Source organism: Clytia hemisphaerica, unplaced genomic scaffold, assembly GCF_902728285.1.
Source record: "Clytia hemisphaerica strain Z4C2 unplaced genomic scaffold, Clytia hemisphaerica genome assembly, whole genome shotgun sequence".
In the NCBI taxonomy this organism is placed as follows: Eukaryota; Metazoa; Cnidaria; class Hydrozoa; order Leptothecata; family Clytiidae; genus Clytia; species Clytia hemisphaerica.
The window spans coordinates 182,739-205,155 of NW_027103694.1; the positions used below are offsets into that span (position 1 = coordinate 182,739).

Sequence of the window (22,417 nt, forward strand, 5' to 3'; positions counted from 1 at the left end):
ATATCAACTGGGTTTTCATAAAAAATTTTCATGTGACATAAGAAGTTCCACCGGGGGCTGTGACTGCGAGGGGTCGTTTTGACCCGCCCGGCCAGTTGGGTTCCGGCATCCCGAGCGAAAAAGTTTTATATACTCCTTCGCCTTTTACGTTTTAGAGTTTTATCGAGGGCGGCCGCCAATCCACCATCGGATGGAATGTCAGAAAAAACTATGAGACTCTGAGAAATGTCGCGCGACCGCGCAGGGTAGCCTGGGAATGGGCGCTGATTTTTTGACCAATGAGCGGTGGAGATTTCCTTTCAGTTCACCACTCCCCACTCCCCCACAAGGAAAGTTTGCGATGTTTATGTAGAGTGAGAATTTTGCAAACGGAGTGGAACAAGATGGCGGAGTTTTTATTCCACAAAGGTTCTCCTACGTACTTACAACCGGAAAATGCTGATGTTATGAACATCAGCCAGTTTATGGCACAAAACCTTCGACAAGCACCACCACCATTAGCTCCTCCAACAAAGCATACATTCGAAATATCAGAAGGTGAAAGCGTTGAAATCGAAAAAATAGTTGCTGCGGAGAAGAAGGTAAAAACCCTCACCCCTCACCCTCTTTATTATGTTTGTGTCTCCCCCACACCTAAAATTAGGATAAAATAATTATAAATTTTTCAAAACACTATCTTCTTCTTTGCAATGAACAGCTAAACATATTGCCCTTTGAAAAGTGTTTATCTCTTGTCGTAAAAAGAGTATATAGCATATCTAACATAAATCAAGATATAAAACTAGGTAAGTCACTTTTTGGTCTTTTGTAGCTTCTAACCTATAAAGAGAAGGTACTTTGGTACTTGATATGAAACCACTGCTTGTTTATAAACCTCTTTTGATAACTACTACTAGTATGTACTTTTCATTTCAATGCCACTTTTTTCCCATGTTGCTTGGAATATAATTTTAGGTCAGAAAAACTTTAAGAGAGAAATTATAATTTAATGATGTACTGATATTGAATTTCCACCATAATCATAAACATTGTCAGTCAGTGATTTGTTTTTAAATTAGCTGATCTTCAGTTTTTTCTGGCTCGATTCTTTAGTTAGGGGAGAACTCATCAGTTTTATAACTGGTCATCAGTTTTTTCAGCCTACAGTATATCCTAGACTCTCCACTTTATATAATCAAAAACCAATCAATGGATTGGATATTGATTGATTCCGGTACAGACAGCATTCCCATAATTCAAACTTCTCAGAAATGACCTGTGGGAAAATGTGCGCTCCTTCCACTGTTGTGTTTAGGAGGTAATGAACGTTTTGCCTACAAGGGGATAGGGAAAGTGGATTTTCAGCTTCTAACTTTTTATAGAGATCTCTTTGATTGTGATCGAAGTAATCCATCGGATACTCACTCGACTCCAGAGTATGGCATTTTCTACGACCATTTTCAATTTGTTCAATCATTTCAATTACTTTTCGATTATATACCTTCGATTTTATATAATATGTTTCCTGTAGCAGTTCGTCAAAATAATCTGAAATTGAGTTTATCCCGCCCAATTAAAACACGCAATTCACCACTTTCGTTTTCTCCGACCAATAGACCTTTTCGCCTTTGCGTCCGCCATATTGAATTGTATGCAAAAATACAGGAACGCAAATGCCGTGGTTGGATTTAGTTGGAATGTATGCAAAACATATGCAAGTTTACACAAAGATTAAAAAGACAACAAAGCATCTTATAAATAAATATTATAATCATTAGAACAATAAAAGATGGAATTTCTTAATCCAAAAGGAAATATTTGCAGAACAACAAAAGCCTTTTAGGAATTTGTTCTTAGAGACATTGCATATTCTGTTTTCATGCCATTAAGAAATTCCACGAAGACGGAGTACACACATCAAACTTTCAAAACACGCAAACTGAAAGCAGTAATTATGACGTCACACTTTATCAATGTTTTGATTTGATCATTTGGCGGCTCTATTCCCAGGAGAATAATTTGCCGTCAGCCGAATAAGGATTGTTTTTTACCTTCGCGGGTGATTTTTCAGTTTGAGATTCTGTCTAATGTTATGGTCTTTTGACGTGCTTGTTCTAAGAGATGAGTGAATATAATTGTTTTTAGTTTTGAAGAGAAGCAAATTTAATCTTTCTTCTACAAGATTACACTTTAATATAATGCCAATTATGCATGTAAGTTTTTATTTAATACTTTCTTTTTGCATATGTTTTGCATACTTTCTAAGGGAATTTCACCACGGCAATTCGGCAACCATAATTTTTGCATACAATTCAATATGGCGGACGCAAAGGCGAAAAGGTCTATTAGAATGCGCGATATGAGTTACTTGAGGAAACCCAGGGCAAAAGCACATAACATGGCGGGGAAATGGCCGGGAAATAAGGGGGTCAATCTTATGGTTGGCGTTTCTTTTTCTGCTTTGTTTCAGTGGTTTTAAGTCAATGTTTTTTGTTTTTTTTAAAGATATATGATAGTAATTGGTTATCGAAGTAATCAATTGATTATTGAAGTTATTGAAATTAATCAATAACAATCAAAGTGCTCGAACAAGTCTTCGAAGGATTGTTAAGAAAGTGATCAAATACTCACATTTTTTTTGAAATTTTGATACTCGAATTTGATTGTTAATCGATAAGTGGTCGCCAATAATCAGATTTATTGATATTGGCTTTTTGGCAAAAATATTTTCAGGGTCTTATAATATCATGAATAGAATGAACACACTAAAATTTGAGAGGATTTTGTTCAGCGAAATTTAAGAAAAGCTCCAAAAATTGACTTTCCCTAAGGAAACCCCTAGTAAGCAAATACAAGTTGGTTTACCTCCAGAGACCAAACAATGGAGAGCAACAAAATAATGCACACACTTTTTTTGAGAATTATGGGAAAGGTGTACTGATAAACAAAAATCACAATCGAATAAATGAAATGTAATTGAACACTATTGAATGATTGCTTTTCGATTGTCAAACGCAATTGCATCTCAATCAAATGGTCAATTCCTAGGTACTGTTACAGCCTTTCTAATTCAGATTTATTTGTGTTGGCAAAAAATTCTGGGTAAGTAAGTAAGTAAGTACTTTAACGTCATCAAAAGCCAAATTTACGTTTCGTCAGCGTTCATGTTAGTTGGTCTTATGAAACATCCCTCATTTCATTCTGACACCATTCTTTGGAGCTGGGAATAACAGGAAGGGTTAGAAAAAATGCCTCCAGGAGGGGTGTTTATTTGTAACAAGTGGCTGTAAAGGGGTAGCATCATCAGTGTAGCTTGACCTCTTCAAAATACTTGGTAAGAAAAAGCTATACCAATTTGAAAAACCCTAACCGTTGATCATGTACCAAACCTTTGCCAAACACACGAAAAACCCGCAATCTAGTTTTCAACAACCGATCCAGTTAATGATCAAAGTAACTAATTCATTCTTAGGATGGGCAACTATTCTACAAAGTCAAATGGGTCAAATACACATGGGAAGCAGAGGAAAGCATTCAACATCTTCCTCATCTTATTGATGGATATTGGAGAGAACACTTCTACCAAAACATAAACCAAGCTGTCATTGATACAGGTGGAATTACAGCTGTTAATACAACAGAATCAACAGACCTTACTCGTAACAAATCTGTGGTTGTCAATCAAACAGATAACAGAACTGATGCACAAAAGGTAAACTTCCGCAGATGTTTCGTTTTTCACTGATGAAAAAAATAAATTTGTCATTAGTCCTTCAAAAAGCTTTGAAATTGTTATTGATAGGTGTTTTTTTTCTCACCATTTTTGAAGTAATTTTGAGTGACTTAACAAGGCAATGATTGGTAACAATGTATTTTCTTTCCACTAAGGTCTCACATAAATTTTATTAAGAGCTGTATGGTGGTGTGGTTAAGAGTTAAATCTGATGAGAGATTGAGTAAAAAGTTATTAAAAAAACTGGGAGACTATTACTAAGTGTTACTTGTCAAGCGATGTTGAGAGGTGTTGATATCTATAGCACTACAGCAACAACAAATAATCGCAACTTTAGAGAAGTAGGGAGAGGGAGTTGGTTTGAAAATTTATGTTTTTATTTTTCAGGCTGTAGTTGCAGTTCAACAGCCATCTGCAGGAAATGTCGCAGGAACAGCAACTGTTCAACTCTCAACCACTCAAGGACAGGGAGAAGGCACAAAAATAACCACAGTTTCTGGTGACCAAGCAACAGGTAATTGGCAGTTAGTCATGGTTACGACCCACTTTTCAGGTGCCCCCATTGAAGCATAATGCACCCAAAAAGGTGCACATTTTTTTGAATTGACACTTTCTGTTCTTTTGTTATTCCTAAAATCTTAATGATTTTTGAGGTGGTTTGTTATTATGCTAAAAAGATGGCGACTGTAAATCAAAACAGTCACATTTGAAAAATATAGCTAAAGATGAGGTGGAATAAAAACAAGAATCAAAATTGGATGGGAAACTGGGCGCTGGGGTAAAAAAATCAATAGTTTGAAATATTTTGAAGTATTCAATTTGGACAATTATACACAGCCCCCATAGTCTCCATCAAAACAGCTAGGTACCCCGAATGAATAGGTAACCCCAAAAAATTGCAAAATATTACCCACCTAACCTGGCCTAGGTGCCCTTCAGATTTCTTGGGGGGTTGATGACAGTATGTTAGTAATTCTATTTTCAAAGGATGATTATCTTTTAAATGCGCTAGCTTGCTGTGTTCTTTGAGTTAACTCATAATAGAGGTCATAACTTCTTGATACAAAACTTCGCTTATTATTGCATTTTTTAAATCTACTTTAAATTCTGCAACAATACATTTTACAAGCATTTGAAGTCAAATTCAGGCTTTGCCTTGTCTGAAATAAAACAGTATTATATATTTTACAGTATTTTTTCATTAACATTTAAGTAACTCTTCATTATTTCAGTTGTCAATGGAGCTGTCCTATCTGCAGTGACCACTGGAAATGTTGGCGAAAGTAATGATGTCATCTTGGAATTCCAAATGCCACAGAATAAAGTGGATCATACATACCAAAATAGACTGATCACAGTTGGAACGACTTCAATCACAGGTGACAAGAAATCGCGACGTGCTTATCCTTTAGAGCGGAAATACATTTGTACGGTTTGTCAAAAAGCATTTGACAGGAACACTTCATTGACACGTCACATGCTTGTTCACACACGTGAAAAACCTTTCAAATGCCAGCTTTGTGACAAAGCATTCAGTCAAAACGCTCATCTTAAGCGTCATATTCTCATCCATATTGGACAAAAATCGTACCAGTGTAATAAGTGTGGGAAGATGTTTATCGAGAAAGGTGGCTTAGCCAGGCATGAAGCTACACATAGTACTGACAAACCATGGGTATGCAACCAATGTGGAAAAGCATTCGTTTTGAATGAATACCTTCAGCGCCATTTATTCTTGCACACAGGACAAAAACCGTACCAATGTAACGAATGTGGGAGACTCTTTGCTGATGGTTCCTCATGGAGGGCTCACAAGCTCACACATAACAAAGAGAAAAAATACAAGTGCCCTGTCTGTCAAAAAATGCTGAAATGCAAACGAAACTTCAAAAAGCATGTACAAGCTCACTCGGAGGATAAGGATCTGAAACACAAGTGTGAAATTTGCCATGACCGATTTCCAAATAAGAAAGCATTGCGTGATCACTATCGTAAAGCAAAGAAATATCATAGATGCAAAACCTGTAAGAAATTTTTAAAATCAAGAGCCCGATACCTTGCTCATGCAGAATTTCACGATCCTGATTCAGACAAATATGATCCCACTGCTAAAATTGCTGGTGAGGAGTTTGACGACGAAAAGTTCGATGATACGATATCAGAAGACGACAGTGGTAAATCGGACGATGAAGAAAATCCATCTGACAATCAATCCCAGCCCATGCACCATCACCATCAGACTATGGTCATCCCTGCCAGTGCTGGTGGTGGCAGTATGGTTCATAATCAATCCGTTGTCGTAGGTGTTCCAAACGCTCAGCAACAAAGCGATGAGATTCTATCTAAGATTCTTGCCTCGTCTGGAAAAGTTGTTCAGCAATCAGATCAAACAACTGGATCTGCCGTATCTGCATTGACGGCTCTTTATCTAAAAGCTGAGGGAGGAGATGATCAAGTCCCTGCCCATCTCCAAGTTCAGACAGATAACGAAAGCAACTCACAGGTGATTCAAGCAATCGGTTCCAGCATCGAAGGCTCTGACATCGCCAGCAATTTACAATCTGCTTCACAACAAGTCGATTTATCCATACAGTTAGCATCAGGAGAAACTGTACAACATCATCTAAACGCTACGGAAAGTATGCATCACGCAATGGCAGCTAGAGATGCTGTACAACACCATTTAACACCCACTGAGACCATTCAGCATCACATGGCAGCCACAGAAAACGTTCATCATCATTTGACAACGAATGAAACTGTACAGCAAATGCAATACACGAACGTCTCCAATACTCTTGATCTACAGCAAATGCCAGCTGAACAACACTTAGAAACACTAGCAGGGCCCAACCCGATTGATAATACAGGGACACAGTTAAACACACCAGATAATTCACAAACGAATGAAAATGTTGTTCATGCTGATCGACAACAAGCTCAAGAAACGATTATCTTGATCACGCAAAATAATGACGTTGATATGCAACAAATGAGAGAGCTGTGAAAATGATGAACAGGTTTTATTTAAGATTTCGAGTAATAATTTATTTCATTTATTATTTTTATCTCTAAGTTGGAACTTTTGGTACTAAGGAAATCTTCTACACAAAATTTTTGACGTATGCGTTTTTTTGTATGCCTGATGTACATGTTGTTTACAGATTAAGATACCTTAAAGGACCTAATTTTCACGGGCTAAAGTTCTTTCATATTTCTAAGGGTTTTTAAGGATTTTTAGTAAAGATTGCATTTCGTGGAAGTAATCTTCACCTATAAACGCGAAAATTCCCCGTAAAAATTAGTTACTCTGTGAAGCATATAAAAGGGCTTTTCCTTCTCGTACGCCACTGTTCGATTGCATCTTAGTAATGCGTCTTTTATTAAATTTTTAACGTTTTATATCGTAAATTTTATTAGTTTTTGTGTCCAGATAGCTTTCTTTTATCAAAATTATTGTCGAGAGTTTCTGATCACTTTTTTTCTAAAATATAATGTAAATAGCATATCGATTTATGAAAGCGCGGTTATTTTGTTATTTTCAATACTCACTCTAATACTCGTAATATAACATTTCTGTGTCATTCTTTAATTTCTACTCCAAAATCAAATGGCTCTGATAACCGAAAATTTTAAAGTGTGTTTCAATTTAAATTGCAAAGGAAACAAACAAGCCGTACTTTATCGGGGGAAATAATGTCGTAGTTTTATTTATTCGTTTTTTTTTTCGTCGGAGAAAAATTTCGTCACTTTTCCCCGACCAAAATTTCAAATTCGTTACTTCTCCCCGACCACAATTTTATATTCGTCACTTTCACCCGATTAAATTGTCCAAAAGAAATGGTTTTCTTCACTAGCTCGAAAATGGATCTCGTAATTCGACGTTTAAAGCACCAATTTCGGTAAATAAAGGTGTAAAAAAGTTTTAAAGGTACATACACGGGAGTTATAATACACTGCACATACAATCATACATAAGTATTTGCCCAAGTGCATATTAGTATCAAAACTTGCACAGGGTCGTGTACCGAACTTTGAGATTATCGTATTTAATTTAATATGTGAGAGTGCTTTTTCAAAATGTCGTTGCACTCAAAATAATATATGATTCGATCAAGGTGTTGCGTGAAGCTTAACGATCTTCCGAATATTGTATTCGCTGTCCTAGCAACCAGGTTGTCAAAGCTTGAAGGCTCACGGCTGCAAAAGATAGCCCTGTCCGTTGTCCTAAAACATAACCAGGTTTCTTATATCAACAATATTCAAATACTTTCAGAATTAGTTTATTTTGTGTTCAGATTTCTATTATTTACCTCCAAAAATTCAAAAAGAAAGGAGAGGAAGAAAAAAAATTTAGAGTTGAAAATTCAAAAATAAATAACTCGGACTCGGAAAGATAAAGGAAGCAAAAACTCCGAGTTAAAAAACGATAAATAAACTCGGAAAGCTAAAGGAAGCAAAGAAAAACCGAGCAATGGAATGTAATAATGACGTCAATGGATTCCAAAAATGACGTCATAACTTAGAATAACTCTTTTTCGTAACTCTTTTTTTAACTCGGAAAAAACTCGGCAATTCCGCCCACCGGGGGTCTCGTTACGCCCACTTACGCCCTGGGATTAAAATATCTAGGATGTAAAGTGAACGCTAGAGGCAATGAGTGGAACCCTCACAACAAAGATGGCTGCCGGAAACTCAAGCGCGACCGATGGTGAGTATTTTTATTTACAGTTTTAATCATTTATTATATGCAAAAATGGGTTTGGTTACCTACCTACCTACCACTTTTCATTCGTGAGATATCGCACTTCAAATCACACATATATTTTTCAGATAACAGCATTTTATGAGCATTTATTTATCCAGACGAAGATTAAGTGGTATCAGGCTAGCTACTCCAGAAGATTTTTCAAATTTTGATTCTTTTTTCAAAACCTATCCTATCTTGTAGAGTTTTGAAAAAGAAAGAAAATGAGGGGTCATAGGCCTCCAGAGGATAAGTGGCTGTAAAGATATTCAAATTTTAGTGTCAAAAATTTGACTAAAAATGTCAAAAAAAAGGTTAGGAAAATAGCTTGGAAAAATTCGAAAAATGTGTCAAAAAAGAAAAAAAAGAACTTTTCCAGTCATGCTTCTTCAATTTTGCATATCTCTTTTTCTAGTGTAGCTAGAGACCTGAAATTTGGAGGGAGAATTCTTTGATGGTGTTATAATATTATTATATAAAAACATATTTGTAAAATATTTAGTATATTTATCAAAATAACGAAAGATATATATTTTTTTGAAAAAAGAAGACATTGCATTGTTTTATTTTTGTTTTTGAAGAAAAGTAGCTTGGAAAAGGTTGAAATGAGTCAAAAAAGGTGGTAGGACCCATTTTCAAGGGGCCTCTGGAAATGGAGGAACAAAAACTTATGAGTAAAGAATAACTTTTTCTGAAAGGAGAAACCCCAAATGAAAAGAAAATCCATTTCGGCAGAAATAATACTTTTTCTGGAGACATTCCCATTGCAAAAGAAGCAAAAATGTGAAAAAAACTACATGAAAATGAAAGAATTAAAATTAGCGAATGTGATTTTTGAATTCCTCACCCTTTTTCTGATAAACATACAAAGTTTCAGCCTTCAAATACATTTTCCTCCGTTTCCAGATACATTTGTTCATCAATAATTGCAATTTTTTTTTCTCCCGTCGGCAAACAATTTTCAAAATGTTGCAAAACGTTCGGTATTTTACCAATTTGCCGTCTAGCCCCTGTCCATAGTGTTATATACCGCTGGAAAGCTAAGATCACAGGCTTTCATTTAGTAAAAACCGGAACACTTTAGCATACATAGAAAAAAAGTTTGAAGGGTTCAAAGTTCACGGAAAAATGAAACATTTGGTTTAACGTCAAAAAAAATTGCATGACTTCTGGAGTCGCTAATCAGGCCGATCCGTAGTCAATTTGTCTATTTGTTATCTTTTGAAAACAATTCCAAAATTTGCAGTAAATAACAATTCAAATTTTCTATCAATTTATCAGTGGATGTCAAAAAGTGTGTCAAAATCTAGCTAAAAGCATAACACGCACTGCACACAGAGCTTTTTAAAGGAGTGCTCATTTCAATAGGAAAACAATGGTTGTTCTCTTGGGAGTAGTGCCTTCCAGCACAGCGTGAAAGGGGTCGATATCCGGTACGATTTTTTTATTACATTTTACCGCATAAATAAAATATACTGTAATATATTTTGCAATCTTGATCCCGCATATTATAATATCCGTGTTACCACATACTCCAAAGTGAGACTCCGCATATTGTTATATACCCCTGAATTCATATCCGTGGAGTATAGTATATCGGTTACGTATGATGTATCTTTCATATTGACCGTATATTTTATCAGTGCGTCACAAACAGCCATATAAACACAACTCAACATTCTCACAAAAGTTGTCTTTTTGATTTCCCAAACATTCGTCTCAAGCGTTCCCTTCCACAATAATTTATGTAATTGCAATTGCGGTCAGTCCACAGTCGGCTTCAACATATACACGTGTTTTTATTTACGTGACCGAAGTGCCTACTAAAACAATCCGGGGGTAAATAGCGAAGCAACACAGCAGATTATTCGTAAGTATCTTTTGGCATTGACAATCAAATACAATATATTATACTATATTTCCTTAATTCAAAAAGCAAAAATTCATTTTTCATTCGCGGAAAATAAAAATAAAAGAATAATGAATTAATATTACATACTAAGACGCCCCCGTCTTTTACTCTCATTTAATTTCCAATCTCGGCACGTGCAAAACGCCCGTCCGCCCAATATCCACCCAATCAGCTTAAATTCACTTTAATTGTCCTTTGACATTCAAAAAATAGTATTTAAAAATTATGAATTTATAATAATTACAAAAAACAAAAAGTTTGATACTTCATTAGTGAAATATTCAATAAATTCCTGGTTTCAATTTTCAGTGGGCGTTCTTCTAGGGCTTCGTTTATCGCGCAATTTTTGCGTCACACAAACTTTCTCGGCCGCTCGTAATAATTATACATTGCCAAATTTGGTTCTCCATTGTCGAGTCAGAATCGATGGTGACGTCACCTAAGCATAAAAAAGAAAGGATTTCGTCAGTTTTATGCATATATTAATTTGCGAGATATTCTATTCGCCGCGCGAGCGCACTTTTCGTAGACTAGTCGGAGTACTTTCTTTTACTCGCGGGATTGATGGTAACTTTTCATCTTCATTATTTTTAAAATGAAGCACAACCGAAAAAAAACGAAACTTCAGAAAGTTGCGTATTTCCAGTGAGTAAACGACTCTGACAATTAACAAAATTGATGATGATGATTTTTTTTCGGTCAGGCCAATGTCTCGTACTGGGGGTTCTAGTCTTGAGCCCAAAGCCTACGCAGGATTGCAGCGTTTGGGTAAACGAGACAAAACTCTAAAAAAGCTGGTGTTTTGACGCGCTTCCGTGCTCTCGAAATATCGCGGTTTGAGACGCACTGTTTATTCCGTATATATCTGTATATTCCTGATACGTATGCAACGTGAATAAGGGAAGCCGTGTACTACCAATATATTACATCATACCCCTTGTATATGAAAACGGGAGAATGATAGGGTTTTAAGGGTTTTTCATTTTTCTGTATTATACTCCAGTATACAAAAACAAAAGAGGAAGCGATTTTTTATTAGCACACAAACCTTTTCAACTTTTCAAAATTTGCTGTATAGATATTTTTGATAACCTTTCATTAAGTACTGAAGGAGACGAGAGAATCTTGTTTGCCAAAAAGAGCACTGTAATTACGAAAACCATAGGAGGAATCGAGGAAGAAAAATAAAACGATTAAAGACAAAAATATTGTAATGAAGTTGTTTTTTTTGTAACATAATAGACCAAGCAGAGGGTACAAAAAAATATTTAACAAATCTGAAATGTTTAATAGATAAAAATAGAGGTAATAATTTATTGATTGTGTTAAAAGTATCCTCGAACAGATCAAACAACTAATCAACAATACAAAATTTTAACAACCCTGTATCAGTGATCCGGTGAAAAACTAACACTTTTTTTCATAAGAACAATGAGGCTGAAAAATGCCAAAAAATAAGAACAATTTAAGAACAGTGGAGAGGCTGAAGTTAGAGAGTTATAGCTATATAGTTATAGTTTGTTAAAATGAAAGAACATTTTAGACCCAATTTCTCTGAAAATGGATAAAATACCCGTTAAAAGATGAAATTAAAAATATTCTTAGGATTTTAAAAGAAAAAAAGTTAACAACATCCCAAGGCTAAAAAAACCTTCATTATAGATCACCGGGTGGGTTCTCTAACCGGGTACAATTTGTCTGATTTTTACAGTATGTAGAAGTACCAACGGGTCTGTGACACAATACAGTATATATTTATCAATCATTTGATCATTATGCTTATATTAATTAAAGTCGCTGGCGTCTGAATCTTTATTCATCACCAGCCAAAATGTTGTCTTGTTCAGCCGTTTGATAATTTCTTTACGTCAAGGTTCCAAGTTATAGCTGAAAGACAAAATAAAATTTTCAGAAGGAGTTCCAAAATTCTGTCAATTTGGTAGCTTGAATGGGAAATAGGGCAAGCATCTTTTAAGGTTTATATAGCGCACACTTTTGACATAATCATTACTCTTCTTGATGTGTTTGTACGAGCTCCAATCCTTTTGCGTTTCTTTTGCACATTAATTGCCTCATTTGACAAAAGATATGTAAGACTTTGCATGTATCTTTAATTGAGCAGCATTGCAACTCGTACAAATGTAAAAAATTTAAAAGTAATTATTATGACGTATGCGTTGCGGAGCGCTATTTGAGAGTTACAAATCAGCTCAAGTGTTCATATGGTTAAATATCTTTGAAAAGTGAAACAAAGTGTGACCATATTAGATCCTTTTGCCTTATGAAAAACAATCTAAAATTGTACATTTCTCAATATAGTTATTACATGGGGAAAGGAATAATAGGCTTATACGCAAGTAATCAAAGTTAACTCAAAAATATTTATTCTTACCTCGGCTAACCAGTTGGTTTCACTTGTGCAAACAAAAGGATTTGTAACTCCTAAAAAGGAACAAAAACAAAATCTTATAGTTTAAGTGACATCATAAGTTCTTCACCAGCTAAATCGTACTTTACATCATAAGTAAAACCTTACACTTGAGGGACCAGACGGTATGTGTTCTAATAATAGGTCAAATTCTCTTCGTCCCCGATGGAAAATTACCCTGAGATTCCAGTCCACTATAAAAATTGACTTTCATTTCATCCCCATTCTAAATTCAATGTTTAAAAGTTGCATTCAAAAACCATCCCCACTGGATCTTTTAACCTTGGAACAATATAATTTCTATTCCCATTGGGATCTTGATAACAGTTTTTATCCCCACTGAAAGCAAAAGTTCCAAAGAGGCAGTGAGACAGGGGTGTCTTTTGAAACTTTTGATGAAAACATTTGGGAGGGGCCACCAATTTGAAAAGTTACATTTACAGACTGAGCGAACTTATTGAGAATCATATCTAGAGGTGATTCAAAATTTTTTTTTGATAGACATTTTAGGGAAAAATATTTCACTGATGAAAAAGTCCAGGTATTTTAACTCTTGAACTCTTCTTTTAACTCAAGCTTTGTTTTTATTAATAACACCCCTGTCTTGCAGCGCCGGTGGAACTTCTTCTCACAGTGGGGATGAACATTTCCATCAAAAAACCAACGGGGAAAGAATTTCTATTGTTTTAAAGTAGTCTTTTACTGAACACTTTCTTCATTGGAGAGGAAGTAAAATAAAATTTTGAGAGTCAAAATACTGAGTAAGACCATGTTGCGACATAATAATGACTTACTTAGTTTAGGGTTAATTTCCTTGAAATTTAAACAATGTCCATGTACACGCAACATCACTTTAGTGCTAAAATAAAAAATAAATATAAACACTTTATAATTATTAGCATTAAATAACAAAAAGTGCTAATTCAATTGTTGGGTGAAGCTACAGATTTTTTGGTCATGGCCTTACAACAAGGATTTAGGCAGAGTTAATAGAAGAAAGATCAAAAACAGTTTACAACCAAGACATTCAGGCTAAACAGGATAATGGAAATACAATCCAAAATATATCTGGCCATGGCTAACTGACTGGTTACCGATTAGCATAAACTTGCACTTATAATTAAAGATTTATCTAAAAAATTTAACTTGCCTAATAGAGAAAATCTCAACACCTTGTCAAATAACTTTCACGCACAAAAAAACTTTGCAGAATAATCTATCTCAAACGAAATTATTTTGTTTACAAAAATGTTATTCAGAAGTTATAGTACACAAGGTTTTTTTGAAACAGCTTTTTAGCATTATGCTTTCCAATATTTTTAAGAAAATTAAGCTTTGAAAGTAATTACAAAAAAGAAAACAAAAAAAGTCCAATTGAATCATAATTTCTACAGTTTAAACATGGTTTAGAATGTTTTGACTGTTGATGTTGTTTTGGCATTAAAATGACTAACAACATGCACATCTGATTCAAAAGAACTTCAAAGATTTTGTATTGTTCCAAAGATTACAATCATAGCTAGTCCCTTAGTTTTAAAACAAAGTAATATCCACATTTTGACACTCTATTGAATGGCTAATGCTGATATGTGTTTGGCATGCTTGATGACTACACATATACCAGATATTACAGTGTTTCAAAAAGATCTAAGGGAGAAATAATGATCCATCAAAAAATCTACTCAAATTTAGTTTTTGCATTTACCATAACTGGAAATATTTGTTTAAAGATTTACATACATCAAAAGATTTTTACTATAATATGGACGAAATCAAAATATGAGTAAAACCAAAATGAAGAGAATACAAACACAACACAGCCATAAAACAGAATCCTAGCTACAGTTATTCTAAATTATGTTCAAAATCTGTAATTCAAGCTTGCTTTTCTCTTTACTATACAATGCAGCATATAATGTACAGCAATGAAATAATATCAACACCGTCCTTGAAAAAAAATGCATCAAAACTAAGCCATAAAAAATTTCAAACAGTATAGTACCTTTTTTCTGCCTTAAATCTTTCTTATCATTTTTTAATAAATGTCTTCAATCTCAAAAAAACAATAGAAGTTTACTCTCGGGTACCTAATAGCCGGGGGGGTTGGAATAAGCAGGGGGGTTGGAAAAAATTTCAAAATTTAATAAGCGGGGGGGTTGGAATAAAAATGTCCTGGGTGGAAAATGTTTGAAAATAAGGCTAATACAGCAGAATTAAGACAAAAAAGGGGACTTTCAAAAACATTTTCCCAAAAATTAATAAGCGGGGGGTTGGAATAAGAATGTCCTGGGTGGAAAATTTTCGAAAAATTAATTAGCGGGGGGGGACGGCTATTAGGTACCCGAGAGTAAGTTTTAGAATAATAAAATATACTTAGCTTGGAGTTAATTCTGTTATTCTTGACAATAAAGTCCTTCGTGTTACTTCAAATCTTAAGCTCAATGGGAACTTTCCGCCATCTTGCTTGCCGCCAAATTCAAGAAGACTGTTTTGTTGTTTTTGTGCGTTTGATAAAATCAAAAAAGGAGCTGGAACCCAGCAAGGGCGGATGTTTTTTCTCTGAACGGGCGTGAGTGTAGCGACACCCATAGAGTATAAAATGATATCCGAACACAGTATACTTATAATGGGTTATCCGAAAAGAATATAACGTAACCGGGAATATAAATCCTAATGATATGTTTACGGGAAAATTTATACTCCATATACGTTTTATTTGTATACGGCACTGTATACTCACGGATGCGTATCTAAACAGAAATCGACATACTCCCGTATTCAGCTATGTTTCGCGCTGTGTAGAGGTAGTTGGTTATCTATTATTTTTACATCGTTGGCTAAACTAACTGTTGTATTTGTTTGATTGTTTGAAAAGGATTTTCGGGTTAGGGGTCACCTAAAATATTTGGCAACCAGGGGTAACCTAAATCTTAGGGGTCACCTGAATTCTTAGGGGGCACCTAAAACCTGCTGCCAAGCCATGACAGTGACAAGCCGTTACTAGCAACCATGACCCTACCTCCCTATACCCCCTGAATCACGGAATGACGGATAGGAAAAACTTTCGGGGAAAAAAATGCTCGTCGCGCTCTGACTAATCAGCGAAATCTCCTGGAATCCCCAACCGCAAATGTAAAGAAATAAAAAATAACATGTTTGGGCCTCTTGATTAATACTTTTTAAAAATGGCCCGCGCGGGCCCGCGCAGTTTCGGACCATGTTTGGGCCAGATTTTCAAAAACTTGCTACGATCGCGCGTGTAATTTCGGGACCCATATTTATATTTTAAATTCCTTATTTTAGCAAACAAATTTAAAAATCTTCATCTTTATTCAAATATATATTGTTAATCATCTATTTTCCAATTAAGTTAGGAAAATTATTAAAAAGAATGATTTGAATCTTACATAATATGGTCTTCTTTTTATTCTTTATCCCGTTCCCTTTTCTCGTGGTCTTCTCCTATTCGAAGCAGAATTTTTCTGGATTGTTTTTTGTACTGTTGTACAACTTTGTGAATCAAACTGGTATTTGGAACTTTGAATTTGTCTAATGAAAATATTTAACAATGGATGATGATAAAGCAGGAAAGGTAAATAAAATTAAATTCTACTATTCCTATGATGGCCCGAGCAAATCCGTATCAATTGTAAATACATGGCCCGAACATGGTCCGAACAAAAATGTTTAGGCCGATTCAATAATACTTTTTTGTGGCCCGAGCATGGCCCAAACATGTTCGGGCCATGCCGTGATTCGTTAAATAGCCTAAAGCCCGGATCCATAAAGGCATGCGTCGCGATCGCAAGATAATTCTAAGTGGAGATTAGGGCGTTCACGGCGTGTGCTTAAAGGAATACAGCTGTGACTCTCTGCTTTTAGGTGCCTCATACTTGTTTTTAAATACGGGTTACACCGGGACATTTTCTGTACGAAGTGGATGTTGTTTATAGAAGAATCAAAGCACTCAGTTAAAAAAGAATCGCAGAGATAGTTGTTATCATGTGAAAAGGAGGTAAAATTGTTTTGATTTCGTGATTTTTCTAACTCAAAGTGAAACACTTTTTCTCAAAAATTTAGAGTCGATCGAAGGACACGAACCAAACTATCAATTGGGCCTGGCCAAACTTCGCCTCACAAAAATGTGGGAGAGCTCCAAGTGGGAAAAATTTCCCCCGTTAATCCATTTTTTCCAAATCTCGTTGGATGCAGCATCACAAAAATTGTCATTAAAAATGAAAAAATACACCCTCAAAAAAATCGCGAAACTATTTCTTTAGAAATCTTTGAGAATTTTAATGTTATAAAGTCTTGATTATTTTGAATGACTTTACAATGACAATAACTTAATATGACAATGATTTAATCCAAGACTATGCTAGTAAAGCGAGCAAGAAAACTTTACAGATTTAGTTATCGAGGTCTTAGATATATTTTTAGAGTTTCCTTGTGTTTCAGACAATTATTTGCTTTTCACGTTCACGCTAAAAATCTCGATTCACGAATTCAGGTGGAAAAATCTTATTTTCACGTTCACACTGATATCTCAATTCACGTATTCACATGCTAAAAAAGTCCAATTCACGCATTCACGTCAGAAAAAAGGCTCATTCACGTGTCACGCCAGCCCTGGAGCCTTTGTTACTTTCTTCTTGTTTCTAAGATCACTTTTATCAACCCGCTTTCTTTGTAACTTTTAAGGGTGTTTCGGTGTTTCTAAAATTGCTTTTGTCATCTTGCTTTCTTCGTAACCTTCTTTATTTCTAAGATCACTTTTATTAATTAAATTTATCAATTCGCTTACTGCATAACTTTCAAGGGTGTCTCTTAGTTAACTTTTATTAATTCACTTTCTTCGTAACTTTCAAGAGTGTTTCTAACATCACTTTTATCAACTCGCTTTCTTCGTACCTTTCAAGAGTGTTTCTAAGATCACTTTTATCAACTCGCTTTCTTCGTAACTTTCAAGAGTGTTTCTAAGATCACTTTTATCAACTCGCTTTCTACGTAACTTTCAAGAGTGTTTTTAAGATCACTTTTATCGGCTTGCTTACTTCATAACTTTCAAGGGTGTTTCAAAGTTAACTTTTATCGACTCGCTTTCTTCATAACTTTCAAGAGTGTTTCTAAGATCCCGTTTATCAGATTGCTTACTTCATAACTTTCAAGAGTGTTTCAAAGTTAACTTTTGTCAACTTCCTTTCTTCGTAATGTTCAAAAGTGTTTCTGAGATCACTTTTATCGGATTGCTTACTTCATAACTTACTGAACAAGCAGAAAAAAGATTTTTAGAATAAATTTGTACACGTGCGATTGATCACACGCTTGGCTAGATTTTCATGATTTATGGCATGTGATAAATTCCACACCTAAAAGGCTTTTAGGCGTGTGCGGAGGCGTGCGCGTGCGTTCGCACGCCTCGTATGGCGAAGCCTACTAGACAATCCTCAAGGGACAAACACATAAATATACAAACAATACGGCACTATACAATACAATACACAACTCCCTAGACACATAATATAGACAATACACGTGGAACTAATACAAATTATATAGTAATCATTTACAGTTTCACTACAAAAGTCCTATCAAATAATAAATCTAAGTACAAAGGAAACGATAAAAATAAACGTAAAACTATTTAAGACAACTGCATTTTGGCAGTTACACTAAAACTTTGTATGTTTATCAGAAAAAGCCGGTGAGGAATTCAAAAATCACATTCACTAATATTCTAGTTCTTTCATTTTCATGTAGCTTTTTTCACTTTTTTTCTTCTTTAGCATGGGAATGTCCCAAAAAAAGTTTTTATTTATTTCTGTCGAATTGGATTTTCTTTTCATTTGGGGTTTCTCCTTTCAGAAAAACTTATTCTTTACTTATAACTTTTGTTCCTTCATTTCCAGAGGCTCCTTGAAAATGGGTCCTACCACTTTTTTTGACTCATTTCAACCTTTTCCAAGCTAAAAAAGCTACAAAAGCTACAAAAATAAAACAATGCAATGTCTTCTTTTTTCAACTAAATTACAAATATTTTTATATAATTATATTCTAACACCATCAAAGAATTCTCCCTCCAAATTTCAGGTCTCTAGCTACATTAAAAAAAGAGATATGCAAAATTAAAGAAGCATGACTGGAAATTTTTTTTTTCTTTTTAGACACATTTTTCGAATTATTCCAAGCTATTTTCCTAACCCTTTTTTTGACACTTTTAGTCAAATTTTCGACACTAAAATTTGAATATCTTTACAACCACTTATCAACTGGAGGCCTATGACTCCTCATTTTCTTTCCTTTTCAAAGCTCTACAAGATAGAATAGGTTTTGAATTAGAAATTTCAAGGTTTTGAAATAGAATTTGGAAAATCTTCTGGAGTTGCTACACCAGTATCAAAAGAAAGCTTATTCTTTTGTATGTCTTCTCCAAAAAAAATTGGCACGAAAAAACAATCACTTCAAGCGCGACGACCGTTTTAAGGCAAACTGTTGGAACTTCATTCTTTTTTTATTGTATTCTCTATTGTATTCTCTGATAAATTTTCTACTGATTGAAAAAAAGAATGAACCAGTTTGAGTGGATTATGGTAAAGATATGAAGAAAGGAAAATAAGAAATATTTTTTTTTATTTTCATGCACGCAAAAGATCGTGACTTCTGAGGTCAGTCGAAATTTCAGACTCATTTGCAAAATGTCAAACCAAGTTTAATGACAGCCCTTATCCTCAGAAAAAAATGAGGGGTCACTTATCTTTCAACCTTACTAGTTTTTCAGATATTCCATTCTGAAGCTCCTTTTTTTTAAATTTCTATACAAAAACCTCCCGCCATCTTGTAACATCCCCACAGCACCAAAATTCAAGAGTGTTTTTTCGTAGCCATAGACGGGGTACAATACCATTAACTTTCCCTTAGCGGAAAGAAAGAACATTTATATCTTTTTGAAATATTAAAGTTGGTTTTAAAAAAATTGTAAATTTAGAGGAAAAAGGTTGCTCTAGTCAGGCAACATGGTACGCTTCGAAAGCTAAAATATCACGGGGAAAATGCAAAAAAATCAGGCCAATATCTGTATCTGGTGCCAAACACTTTTGATTTTAGTGTCCCCTGGTAAAAACTTTCCCGTGCTGTGAACAAGAAGTTTGAAAAAGCGCACCCGCGAGTACTCATTTTCAAATTTTGAAAGAATGAAAAGACATATCTTGATAATTTCTTTTGCAAAAGAAAGCTGAATTGAAGTTGGAAAAAACACTTATGCTAAAAAAAGTTTCCTTACTGGAGTTGTGTAAGTTGGAAGATTTTTTCAAAAATTCTGTTTTTGTTACTGCCACAGGCACAAGCTTAAACCTCCTTATCTAAGACCTATTGCCCGATTTTCACACCTCTTCCCATTGTTACTTTATTCTCGCATATAGCTCAAAAGAAGCATTTAAACGAGATGGTTACGGAAAGTGCTGGGTCAAAATTTAGATTAAGCTAATTTCAAGATATCGAAAAAACACGTCATAGGTAAGATTCAAGTTGGACGTATTGAAAAGCGGTGATAACTTCAAATATATTTAATGCAATCAACACCAAATTTTGACTGGAGGCATTGATTATTAATTCTGAAATATTTCATGAAAACATTTTTGAATTTTTTAATGACATCATCCAATGGTTGGCGTATTTAAATTATTAGATATTACCGACAATAAAATGGTGTCAACCAAAATTTAAGAAAATACCATTTTTGACACAATACATTGACAGACAATCCATGTGAGAAATTTATATCAAAATCTGCAACAAAAACAAAAGTGGTCTATCTCTTCTAGTTATTGCTTCCGGGTGCTCCTTCATGGACTGTTTATGAAATTTCCAACAACGAGATTCCTCATTTCATACGGCCCTTCTTTTTTTGGCAACCGTGGTCATTCAGTGCTTTGCATGACTGGCAGCTGTAAAATGTCACTTTATAAAATGCCTCTTTAATATGTTTAAAGTCTGTGATCCTTTAGAGGTAGGCTTTTTCTCATTTTCAATTCTCTAAGCTGAAGAAATTGGGAATTTGATGCAGAAGTTAGATTGTCAGTGCTGCAAGAAATCCTCTAATTGAAGAAGAATTTACAGTCATAAATATTTTCATTTTTGAAGATTAGGTGCTAAAAAGTGAAACATGGAATAGTTTCATTTTTTATTGTTTTGTTTTTTTGTGCAAACTCTCCCTTCTTAGATGAGAAGGATGTCAACATTATTAGACGAACTAAGGTATGGTACGTGGTGTTTTTAACAAAAAGTGCTATCAATTAAAATCTCTTCAAAGAGGAAATGCTTATATTTTGAGCTATAGCATAGAATTTGCTTCACCCCTTCAAAAATTATAACAAGAATAGGAAGAAAAAAAATTGTTAAAAATGAAGGCTGGTATTTTAATGCTCAAACTTATCATCAGCAACATCTAAAGACTCAAGTAACTTTTGAATGATATGATCATCAAAGTCTATGAAAGATCTATTGAAATTGATCCTAAGAAACTCAAAGTATTTTATTTACAACACAACAGTTAAAACTTTTAAGTGACAAAAAAAAATCAGTATAAATGAAACGATTGTACAAGAGTCATAATTCAAGGAAGATCCCCCTTATCTAAGAAGACCCCCCCCCCCTTAGGTAAGAAGACCCCCCCCCCCCCTTAGCAGGGACCGAATTAGCGTATTGCATTTCGCAATTCGCGATGCGTTTTTGGATTACTTACAAACTAAAAATTGAAAATTGATCCATTTTAGGATGCAAAATCATGCTTATCAAAAAGTTGCGATGCACTTGGTTGCATGAGTTACGATAACCAAGTTTTTAACACCCCTGTTTCTTAGCCACAACTTTTGTTTTGCCGATCCGTTTGTAACATTTTGCTTCTCTAAAGCATTGTTTTTTTGTTCATAAATTTACCTACAGTTTCTAATGCACACTTTTATCAACTTGTTTTTCTTTGTAAGTTTTAACAATAAAAGTCAACAAATGTCAACTTGCTTTTTTTATAAAATTAAATTTTCACGAGCGTCTCTTATGCATACTTTTATCAAATCGCTTTCTTTGTAATTAAATTTCCACGAGCGTCTCTCAAATGCTTAGTTTGATCAATTTGCTTTCATTCTAACTTTTCTTTGTAATTTTTACAAACGTCTTGTGACCAATTTCATTGAAAAAGCCTTATCATTTTTAGCAGTACAATTTATCGATAGAATTTTTTAACAATAAAACTTTATAGAGGAAAGACTTTCCAACGATAGATTTCATTGAACTTGCTTATCAATACAAGCCAGCCTATCGATGAAGAATCTACAAATCAATAAAATCGATCGTGGTAAGATAAGTGGTAATTATTAACTAGTTTTTCTCACTGTTTATAATGAATTTGGTCATTTTGGATAGGTCAAAATTTTCAGTTTTTTCAACTTTTGATTGAATGAACCGATTTTAAAGTTTTACATAATAAAAGTTAGCCTTTCCTAATAGAATAATAGAATAAAAAAAGAATTAGCAAAAAACCTTTAACCTTAAGATCGCAATAACTTTACAAAACTGAATACTTTTTTTGGTGCACCTGGTAGTTTTTTCTATTAAATAACATCA

At 34.5% G+C, this 22,417-nt stretch overlaps 2 protein-coding genes and 1 long non-coding RNA gene across 6 annotated transcripts in view; 2 read left to right on the top strand and 1 right to left on the bottom strand.

The window, feature by feature from the left end:
• Positions 1–331: 331 nt before the first annotated feature.
• LOC136803866 (uncharacterized) lies at positions 332–7,283 on the top strand. Its single transcript, XM_067060589.1, has 4 exons — positions 332–581; positions 3,452–3,691; positions 4,100–4,226; positions 4,945–7,283. Exons 1-4 carry the CDS (start codon positions 384–386, stop codon positions 6,717–6,719), a joined length of 2,340 nt encoding a protein of 779 aa, XP_066916690.1. The 5' UTR covers positions 332–383; the 3' UTR covers positions 6,720–7,283.
• A 1,069-nt stretch (positions 7,284–8,352) lies between these two features.
• LOC136803878 (transcriptional adapter 2-beta-like) overlaps positions 8,353–22,417 on the top strand; it is a 40,796-nt gene continuing 26,731 nt past the window's right edge. Inside the window, exons 1-2 of one of the 3 annotated variants that reach the window (XM_067060601.1) lie at positions 8,366–8,423; positions 22,053–22,160. In XM_067060601.1, the coding sequence (XP_066916702.1) occupies positions 22,115–22,160 (46 nt within the window). In that variant the 5' untranslated portion in view covers positions 8,366–8,423; positions 22,053–22,114. Of the gene's footprint in view, positions 8,424–22,052; positions 22,161–22,417 lie in introns of all 3 variants that reach the window. The other 2 variants (XM_067060602.1, XM_067060600.1) reach the window with 2 other exon arrangements.
• On the bottom strand, positions 12,103–15,275 carry LOC136803867 (uncharacterized). Of its 2 annotated transcripts, XR_010846216.1 has the most exons (4): positions 15,173–15,275; positions 13,594–13,658; positions 12,764–12,813; positions 12,103–12,258 (listed from the first exon to the last, which is right to left on the bottom strand). It is a non-coding gene; the product is annotated as an uncharacterized lncRNA (long non-coding RNA). The 2 variants fall into 2 exon arrangements; XR_010846215.1 differs by lacking the exon at positions 15,173–15,275 and having other exon boundaries at positions 13,594–14,468.

Coding starts and splice junctions, on each gene's coding strand:
- LOC136803866 (XM_067060589.1), top strand. CDS start 384: ATGGCGGAGTTTTTATTCCACAAAGGTTCTCCTACGTACTTACAACCG. Junction 582..3,451: donor TAGTTGCTGCGGAGAAGAAG/GTAAAAACCCTC, acceptor ATTCATTCTTAG/GATGGGCAACTATTCTACAA. Junction 3,692..4,099: donor ACAGAACTGATGCACAAAAG/GTAAACTTCCGC, acceptor TTTATTTTTCAG/GCTGTAGTTGCAGTTCAACA.